The sequence below is a fragment of the Crocodylus porosus genome, unplaced genomic scaffold (assembly GCF_001723895.1).
Source record: "Crocodylus porosus isolate Cpor-Errol unplaced genomic scaffold, CroPor_comp1, whole genome shotgun sequence".
NCBI lineage: Eukaryota > Metazoa > Chordata > Crocodylia > Crocodylidae > Crocodylus > Crocodylus porosus.
In genome coordinates this window covers 161,750,858-161,760,432 of record NW_017728886.1, presented here as the reverse complement: position 1 = coordinate 161,760,432, position 9,575 = coordinate 161,750,858, and the positions used below count along the sequence as shown (strand labels likewise).

At 41.9% G+C, this 9,575-nt stretch overlaps 1 protein-coding gene across 2 annotated transcripts in view; it reads left to right on the top strand.

Moving 5' to 3' along the window:
* GPLD1 (glycosylphosphatidylinositol specific phospholipase D1) overlaps positions 1 to 9,575 on the top strand; it is a 39,503-nt gene that overhangs the window by 2,286 nt on the left and 27,642 nt on the right. For both annotated transcript variants that reach the window (XM_019544260.1, XM_019544252.1), the window contains exons 2-7: positions 666 to 721; positions 1,441 to 1,519; positions 3,212 to 3,309; positions 6,759 to 6,869; positions 7,124 to 7,172; positions 8,265 to 8,319. In XM_019544260.1, coding sequence (XP_019399805.1) covers positions 666 to 721; positions 1,441 to 1,519; positions 3,212 to 3,309; positions 6,759 to 6,869; positions 7,124 to 7,172; positions 8,265 to 8,319 — 448 coding nt within the window. The remainder of the gene's footprint in view (positions 1 to 665; positions 722 to 1,440; positions 1,520 to 3,211; positions 3,310 to 6,758; positions 6,870 to 7,123; positions 7,173 to 8,264; positions 8,320 to 9,575) is intronic.

The window sequence follows — 9,575 nt, the reverse complement described above, 5'->3', positions numbered from 1 at the left end:
TTCTATCCTGGGGGTGTTTAAGAGGAGGTTAGATGAACATCTTGCTGGTGTCATTTGACCCCAGTACTCTTTCCTGCCGTGGCAGGGGGTCGGACTAGATGATCTACTCAGGTCCCTGCCAACCCTAGAAACTATGACACTATGAAACTATAATTCTTAATCAAGTGATCAAAGTGATGACTCATTCAATATACAGGGCAATAAGGAAACCTGGAGTGTTACATCTGTAATTAAAATTGAATGTGTGCCCCTCCAGTGGTACTGAATATTTTATTGTACTTACCTTACGGGGGCTGTGCATAATCATCATTCTGTTCCTTAATTGCTAAAGTCTGTAGCAGCCATGGGGAGACTCTGCAGTACTGTTAGACTCTCTTGTTACGCCATTTAGCCTGAAAAGTGAGGAGTGAAGGAGAATGGAAAGATCTCAGTTTGTGTCTTTATGCATCAAAATAGTAACATATTTGCATTTCTTATATCAGGGTCCTCTCTAGTTTGTGTGGGGAGGGAGCACATCCTTAACCACATGGGAAATGCTGAGAGAAGCAACCATCTGCATTTCAACATTATTTATATTAGGTGTGACAGTGAAATATTATTTTAACTAACAGTAGGACCAGTGACAATACTTGTAAGCTAGTAATGTAGTACTTGTTATTTTTCAGCACATAGAGCTTTGGAATTTTTCAACAAACATGAAAGGAATGTGAATTATAGACAGGTAGGAACATTTAATTCACTCTGCATGTGTTTTACCCATTTCCTGTGCTGTCCTTGCATTTAATATTATTTGTCTTAATGTGGCACCTGGACCAGTGACTCACAAGCAGGCTGTCACAACACCTGGGGGTGCTTCAAGATCCTTTCAATATTTAAAGTGCTATTTGCATCCTTCATTGAAATAAGAATACTATAGGACTGTTTGTATCAGGGGTCAGTAACGTTTTTGGGCGGAGTGCCACGAACATCCGCAACCTTGACTTGTAAGATGTTGGTGTGCCTCGGAGTGGATGGCGGGGGAACCATGAGGGGCAGTCTTGCCCCTTCCCCGCCGTCCACCCTGAGGGTTATGTGCAAAGCAAAATGCCTTCATGTACCACACTGGCACCCATGCTGGGAGCTGTCAACCCCTGGTTTATATTGTGTGATCTTTTCTCAGAAGTAAGAGTTAAGAGTCTTTACAAAAGTTTTTTTGGTATAATAGGAAATACATATTACAGTATAAACCAGTTAGCTTAGATTCTTTTCTAGGCCTGCCAAATGAGGACAGAAATTGAAGTAATATATTTGACAATCAAATGTAGCTTGGCACTATCCTGCTGACAGTGTTGAAGAGTTGTGTTTGACTCTGCAGCTTAGATACTGACAATAATCTGCTTTTCTTTTTTCTGTTGTAATAAAAGATTCTGATTTCCTATTTCTTCCCTCTTCCCTTTTCAGTTGTTACTAAAACACCAAGATGCATTTCAGGCTGGGAGTGTTTATCCTGATGCTTTTTATCCTGGTATTTGCAAGAATGGTAAGAAGAGAATTTATATATTCAATGTTGCAATAATATAATCTTTCCCTTATGGGCTATTTTAAACATAAAATCTAATGGAGATAAGGTCACCTAAGCTATTTGCATAGATGGACTTATATAAGGTCTAGATGGATCTCTGTGGAGATAAGGTAACAATTCTATAGACAGCACTGAAAAGCCCATATAATTTAATAGAGATTGTCACATTCATTCTATATCTATCTATCTAGCTATATTTATCTTCTTGTAGAATTTTATAGCAATAAAAAAATGTATAGGAAGGTTAAAAAACTTATAGAAAGGTTATTTTCTGTTTTATAGTATTTACTCTAATACATTCTGTTTGATTAAATTAAATTGCATACTGATCTGAGAAGAAATTGAGAATAAAGAATGATTTTAAGAAGTCAGAAAAAAAGGCTAGAGCTAACCTCTTTAATTGGGAAGTGATATTCTTATCTAATTAGTTGTGGGGTATATAGAAGAATATTAAACAAAACAATGTAGTCTAAAAAGGCTGGCTGACTTTTAATGTAATTCTTTTAAAAGTGCAAAATATAATGGAGTAAATGGGCTGGGAGACTGGTCCAAGACATGGAGCCTTTTATCTCTAAACAGCTGCCTTGTAGCTAGCCCAATTTGCCAGGAACTAAAAGTTATTGCTCTCTGATATACAAAAAAACTAGAACTCTTGGTTCCAAAATGATGCCTTTTATGAGACCAACCGGGAAATCACAAGAAGATTGTCCTTTTCTGCAAGCTTTCAGGATCAAAGTCCCTTTTTCAGGCTCTGGGAAAAGTAGAGATGGCTGTTCAGTGGCCCACATGAAATGAATTTGAGTGTCAATCTTCTTCTTGAGGAATACAGGTCCATATCACAAAATCAGCACTATTTGCTTTCAGAGCCTTTCCAACCTTCCAATTAATTTGGTATTAAATATGAAAAGAGGCTCAGGGGCAATAAAATCTTCCAGAAGACCTTGCCATCTTTGATAGAACCTGTATTTCACAAACCTTAAACAACTTTTCATCTAATTCCTTTGCAGTTCCTAAAAACTATCTGTTACCTTTTTCCTCCCAAACAAGAGCAACTTGTTATACTTGGCACTGTAATATTAATCCCCAACCCCCTTGACCATTAAGTAGGTACATAGGATATCCTCTCCTACATGAACATCAGACCAGACTAAATTTCTGCTCAATTCAAGTGAGACCAATAATAGATTTTCCAGAGGCAAAATTATTCTCCCCTTTGCAAAAATATAATGAACCTTATCATTAAAAGGATGAAAAAGAAATTTCCTTCATGGCTGTTGTGGAAATTGGTGCATGCCCTGAAGCAGGGGATTCTGATATGCCTGCATCACCCATCAGTTTGCACTGCCATGCAATCTGATATATACATTTGTTCACCAGCCTCTCTCTCATCTCTGTTAAAATTCTCCACATAGAGTGCAGCATTGCTGTATCTACCTCACTGACCCACAAGCATGGAGAAAAGGATGTAGCATGATGCTCCCAGGTGTTTCAATCCATAAAATGACATGTAAATCTTCTATCTCTTTTGACAATTGCATTGCCTAAAACGCTGCAAACCATTGCTTTCTTTTAATGTGCAGTAGAAGAGACATCCATTTTTTCCATACAGAGGAAATCAAATAAAGTAATGTATATATCATTCTGTTGTAGGAATATTTCATCATGTATCTGAAGACACTCACTGGACACCATTCCTCAATACCAGCATTCATTACATTAGAAGGCATTATCCTCATCCTTGGGAAGAGGTAGGAAAAATCTTTTTTTTTCATGTGCTTCATTTAACCCCAACCAGCCATATTTTACCCCAAATTATGTGACTGAAATTTCACTCTTAACTGCTTGTAGAAAAATTAGAAAATAAGACCTGCCATTTACTGGGTCAGATTATAAATCCATCTTGCCCAGTATACTGTGTCACACAATTGCTACTGATGTACCTTTTCCCCAAGAATTTCTCCAGCCCCTTTTTGAATTTGGTTTAACTCTCAGCTTTTACAATGGTGGCCGTCAGTTCCACACTTTAATTACATACTGTGTGAAAAAGAACTTTTTGTTATTTGTAACGATATGATTTTTTTATTATTAAAATATGTTGTTGACATCTGACAACAGTTGTCTTCTTTGCCAGGGAAAAGTTTAATTTTTCCAATGAAATATTTATTATTTCTATCATACATATATAAGCATTATATTTTAATGTATGAGGTTAAATAAATAAATAAAAATCTTAAAATTGATGTATTAAATGTATTGCTTCCCAGTGAAATATTTTTTTAGCTCAAGATTTTCTATGAAAGTTCAAAAGGAAAAAGTAATAGCTTCATGGAATATATTATTTTTTTCCTGATTTATTACTGAACCCTTCTGAAATTATTCAGTTCTTTATTTTTGTCACATTTACCTTGAGTTATATTGACATGTACACCCCACTCTGATGTCCATGAGACTACTAACATAAGCAGCGGTTGATGGGCTCAATCCTGAGAATTATTGGGCATGTCTACATGCAACATTTACTAGAGCTGACTAATTAGCTCAACAGTAATCATCTCAGTATCTACACATGCACCACACAGGAAAATAAATTTTGCAGCAGAGTAGTACTTGTAGGGGTTTTTTTGTGTGCAGCAGTGCATGTATAGACGCTGAACCGGCTGGCTGGGGCATGATGGTGTTTAAATGCAGGGGCTGCCTGCTGGTTAGCTCCACACTTAAACACCCTCATGCCCCTGCCAGCTCCTTTGCAGCACACTGAGCCCAGTCAGAGCTGCCTCAGGCTGGCAGGTTAAGTCCCCAGGTCCCCTATCTGCTGGGGCTACTCTGACTCCACTCAACGTGCTGTGGCTTGGGTGCATGTGTAAATGGCATACACAGGAGCTTCCCGAAAGCAATAAACTCCAGAGCAATAAGATCTTATTGTTGTGCATTAATGGCACATGTAGATGTGTTCACTGAGTATTTTCTCCCTGTTCCAGCAAGGCACTTAAGTTCATGATTAACTTGAAACACATGGGTACACCCATTGAAGTCAATAAATTCAGCCAAGTAACCCCATTACTTTGGAACTAATGAAGTGCTTAAAGTTAGGCGTATAATTAATTGCTTATTGGGCATGTCTACATGAAACATTTACTGTGGAGTAGACTAATTAGCTGTGTAGTAAATGTCTCGCATCTACACATGCACTCCTATTAGGCTGGAGTAAACTAATGTAGCAGGCTCACCTTTCAGAGCTTGGGTGGAGATCCTGCTGTTTTGATTGGTGGAGCCCATCCACCAATCAGGAGGCAGCAAGAGAAATAAAGTCACACCCCTTTCCTGAGGGGATGGGGAAAAGAGCTTCCCCAGACCTGTTTGAAGACTGCAAACGGTCAGGTCTGGAAGACTTCAGGGCTGGAGCCCTGGAGTGTATAAAAGGAGCCGCGTGCCTAGCACGAGGGGCAGATGCAGTGAGGTACTCGAGAAGAGCGGAGCCAAGAAAAGGTGGGGAGCTCTCCCCCAGTGGGCAATAGGCCCAAGGCTCTTGAAGCTGCCACTGGAGGAGCAGCCTTGGGAGCATTGTAAAACTGCTTGGGCTGTTGATGGTGCCCAGGGACGGTGCATGGAGACCCAGCCCTAGAAGCTGTGTGAGACTGCTTGGGCCCATCATGGTGTATGGTTTGGTGTACAGAGCCCAGGCTTTGGGAGCTGCAAGCAGCAGCTCAAACCTGCAACCCGGGCAGGGCCAGTGGGCCACACAGTGTGCGGGGCAGTGCACGGGCAAAAGCCTTGGGTCTGCAGTGAGATGGCTCAGGCCCCATCTCCTGGCAAGCAGCCAGGTCCCACGGTGCGCAGAGCAGCACACAGGCCTGAGTCTTGGGAGCCAGGGAGCCTCATGGATGCTGCTTGGGTTAGCCACCCAGTGTGAGGACAGCCGACCAGAGCGTGAAAGACCCAGCTTGTGCTAAGAGAGCCCTCAGTGCCGAGCCAGGGCACAGGGAAATGGTAGTGCTGCAGCATGAGGCCCAGCATCCAGGAGCCAGCAGCAGTGGTGCAGCAGCTGAGAGGAGCTGAGACCTCAGTGTCCAGAGTAGGGCACAGGGTGGAAAGGAGCCCAGTGGCACAGGAGAGGCCTGGAGAGTCGCTCCAGCAGAGGAGACCCCGTTGAGCTGTGCCCTGACCACCGCCACCTGAGGGAGCATGAGTCATTGGGCCCCTGAGTCCCACAGGGGAAAGACATTTGGGGTGGGCAAACCCAGAGAAGGGCCTGGGGGAGCAGCTCCCACCCCACCTAGTCAAGGCCCTAAGGGGTGTAAGGGACCCTGGTGCTTCCTGGACACCCCCCAAGGGACTTCATTGGAAGGAGGACTATCTCTTGCCATGGGTCAGGGATTATATTAAGGAATAGATGTTATTAAGATTGTTCATGTTTGCGCCTTATATTTTTTAATTGAAATGTTGTATTATGATGTTGTAAATAGTGTTATTTAGGGTTTGACCTTGGTTATTGGTTAGTGCTCACTGTGTAAATATATGTATATGATAATTAGTTTTATGTTTATGTATATTATAACTTAATAAATTTATTATAACTTAATAAACCAAGAATTTGAGCTTGGGCTAACTCTGTAGAGGAAAGAGGGATCTGCTTGAAATTCTGACATCCCTCTCACAGCAAATACTGTCTGACTGTGAAATAAAAACTCTGCAGCAGTGTACATGTAAACACAGGAGGGGCTGGCTGGGGCATGAGAGTGCTTCAGTGTGGGGGCTGCCTGCTGGCTAGTCCTTCACTGAAGCACCTTTGTGCCCCAGCCAGCCCCTCTGCAGCATGTTGAGCTCCTATGCTGCAGAGAGAAGAGCAGCCCTGGGCTAGCACCCTGGGGCCCCCAGCCCACCAGGACTACTCCACTCCGGCTCAACGTGCTGTGGTCCCAGGCACACAGGAGCAATAAACTCCAGAGTGATAAGCTCTGTTGCGTATTCATGAGCATTAATATGCATGTGTAGAAACACCCTTCTAGAATTTTTTTACATCGAGGATCTAGAACAGTTTGCAGGTGTGAATTCCTAGTGAGTAAAGATTGCTGAATTTTATCCAGACTTAATACACAAAATGGATGGAATGTTTCAAGATGGCAAAGTTATAGTAGTTATGCAGTATAACTATAATAGTAGTTATGGGAAGTTATTATATATTGTTATTGCTGTATAGGCTACGGAGAAACTGGTGGCTTTCTTGTTTGGAATTGCCTCCCATATGGTGGCAGATGTGAACTGGCATAGTTTGGGCATTGATCAAGGATTTCTACAGACCATGGGAGCAGTAAGTGTACATTACATTTTATCAATCGTACTGTAGATCTTGATAGCTTGCCTTTTAAATAAGGGGAAAAAAAGTGGGACTCTGATCCTTGGAAGACTTACTTATATGCTAAATTTTACAGGCTGATAGTTGGTCAAATTTTGGGCCTATCTACTTCACTATCGCTCTTTTTCTATCTTTCTGTTTGTACTGAAGGGTGAGCAAAATTGACTTATTTATTTTATACATTAAATATTTTTTTCCATTTCCCACAGATTGATTTTCATGGCTCATACTCAGAAGCTCATCAAGTTGGTGATTTTGGTAATATTTATATTTTCTGATTCTAAATCAGTGAGGTCTTTCTCCTTCTGCAATAACTGATTTATTGCATAGGCCAGTTTTGGGTGGTGAGTCTGGCCCTATGTACAATGACCAGGAGCAAGAAATAAGCCACATGGATCTTGTGCTGTGCCCCTGCCCCCGTCTTTCAAGCTCTGGGAAAGAAGCTGTGTACATGGTGGCTGAGAGTAGGATTAATAACAGTGGCTCCATGCAGCACTATAGAGTCTCTGGGTAGCAGTGTAGTTGTTGTAAACTAAGGTAGTCTTTGTTCTTCACACTGGGTGCTTCTACATGTGCGCATTTACTGCACAGTAACCAAAATTACCGACCAGTGTGAGCTCACATCTACACATGCACACCTGTACTGTGCAGTAAATATGGTGACTTATGTTGACTTGAGCATAAATTTAATACCTGCATCATGCCCAATTAATGCCCAATTAGTTCTTGCACAGTAACACATGTGTAGACACCTTACTGCACAGTAACACTGTGTCTGTGCTGACTTGGGACTAATTTTAGTTCCAAGTCAGTTCACACACACAGTATTAATGCGCTTTAACGCCTGACATGCCAGCCTATTCATGCTTACTGTGCAGTAACTTGCTGTGCAGTAAATTTAAGCTGGCGTAAATACATGTGTAGACCCACCCTCTATTGGGTATTTTGGCTCTTTTTGGCAACAGGTTCTGACTGGCCAGATTGTGAATAAAGCTACCTTTGCCCTTTCATCATGTCTGCACTTCTGAGAACATATATTAGAGAATTTGACCACTCTTATTCAAAGGCACAGAAGAATTTCAAAGTTAGACTGAGTAGCTTCCCTGACTTTAAATAACATGATGTTTTTATCATGTTCTGGAAATTCAGGATGCATATTATCGTCTCTCTTCTAAGTACATATTCTGTGAGAAACACTCAGACACCTAAAATGCAATTCAGAGGTATTAACACACAATGTAGTTATATGCAATATTGCTAATACTCGTTGATGTATGTTTTTGTTACAAGAAATGGAGTCTTTGTGCTATCAAGTAGGAAAACTGCAATTTTTTTTCCCTCTATCCTCAGGAGGAGATGTATTGAGCCAGTTTGAACTGGATTTCAGTTATCTGGAAGCAGACTGGTAAGATAAATGTATTTAGCAGGTGTTAGCTTCTTGAATAATACTATTTTTGTGCACATATGACATGCTTTAGATAATGATTTCACTATGTTCTAATCTAATAACACATTGTTTTATTGTATAATCAAGAGGCCCCAAATGAGATCAGGCCTTTGCTGATTGATATGCACATAGTAAGAAGCAGTCACTGCCTGGCAAACATAGTAAAGGACTGGAGAAAAGGAAGAAATATTCTCATTGTATACATCAGCAACTGAGGTAGAGAGATAAAGTTATTTATCTTAGTAATATAGTAAACCTATAACTAATATAATTAAAAAATATATTGCTGGAGTGTCCCAGCAATTTCTTAAATAACTCAATGGCTGTCTCTGATTTAGGGGTTCTTCTGTTTAATTTTTGCTTTGGTTCCTTTATAATAGTGTGATGCTTTATTAGCTTTTTTCCTGGAAATAAAAATCTGTAGTTGTTAGTATTTATATTTCTTTCACTGTGCAATGAATTATAAAGTAGTTGGTTATTAATTATTTTTGTCCCATAAATGAAAAATTACTAAATCCTCCTGGGGGAAGGCAGTCCCAGCTGCAGCCAGCCTACCAGTGGCATGCCGCAGATGGGCATGTGCCACACCCTGAGAGTCCCCTCAGGGTCTGTGCCCCCACCCCCACCCCAGCACCTCAGAGGTCTCCACCCAGACAAAGCCCGTGGTTCTGGGCTCCATGCAGACAGAGCCTCTGGCTCTTGGCTGTGGGAGCTGCCTGTCACTTTTTCCGGCTCTGGGGCCTGGAAGCATGGCCACCTCCCCTCGTAAGGTCTGCTCCCTTTGGGGGTCTCTGGCACGCCAGCTGGAGGAGCTCCAGGCTGCAGTCCAAAGACTGCATGCTATCAGGGACTGTGAACAGGAGATCGACTCCTACTGCCAGGCCCTTCTCCCCTGGGAGATGGAGGGAAGCTGAGCAACCCTTGTAAAGCCAGCAGGCCAAGGCACTTAAGGGAACCCACCCCTGCCCCAGCCCTGGAGTGAGCTGTGGGCAAGGCAAGGGCCCCCCAAGGGACACTTGCCTGCCTGTACACAAATGGCAGGAGCTAGGGGAATAAACAGGAGGAACTTGTCTTCATGCTTAACACAAATAATTATGATAGTTTCATAGTTTCATAGTTGGTAGGGCCAGAAGGGACCTGAGCAGATCATCAAGTCCAACCCCCTGCTGTGGCAGGAAAGAGTACTGGGGTCAAACAACCCCAGCAAGGTGTTC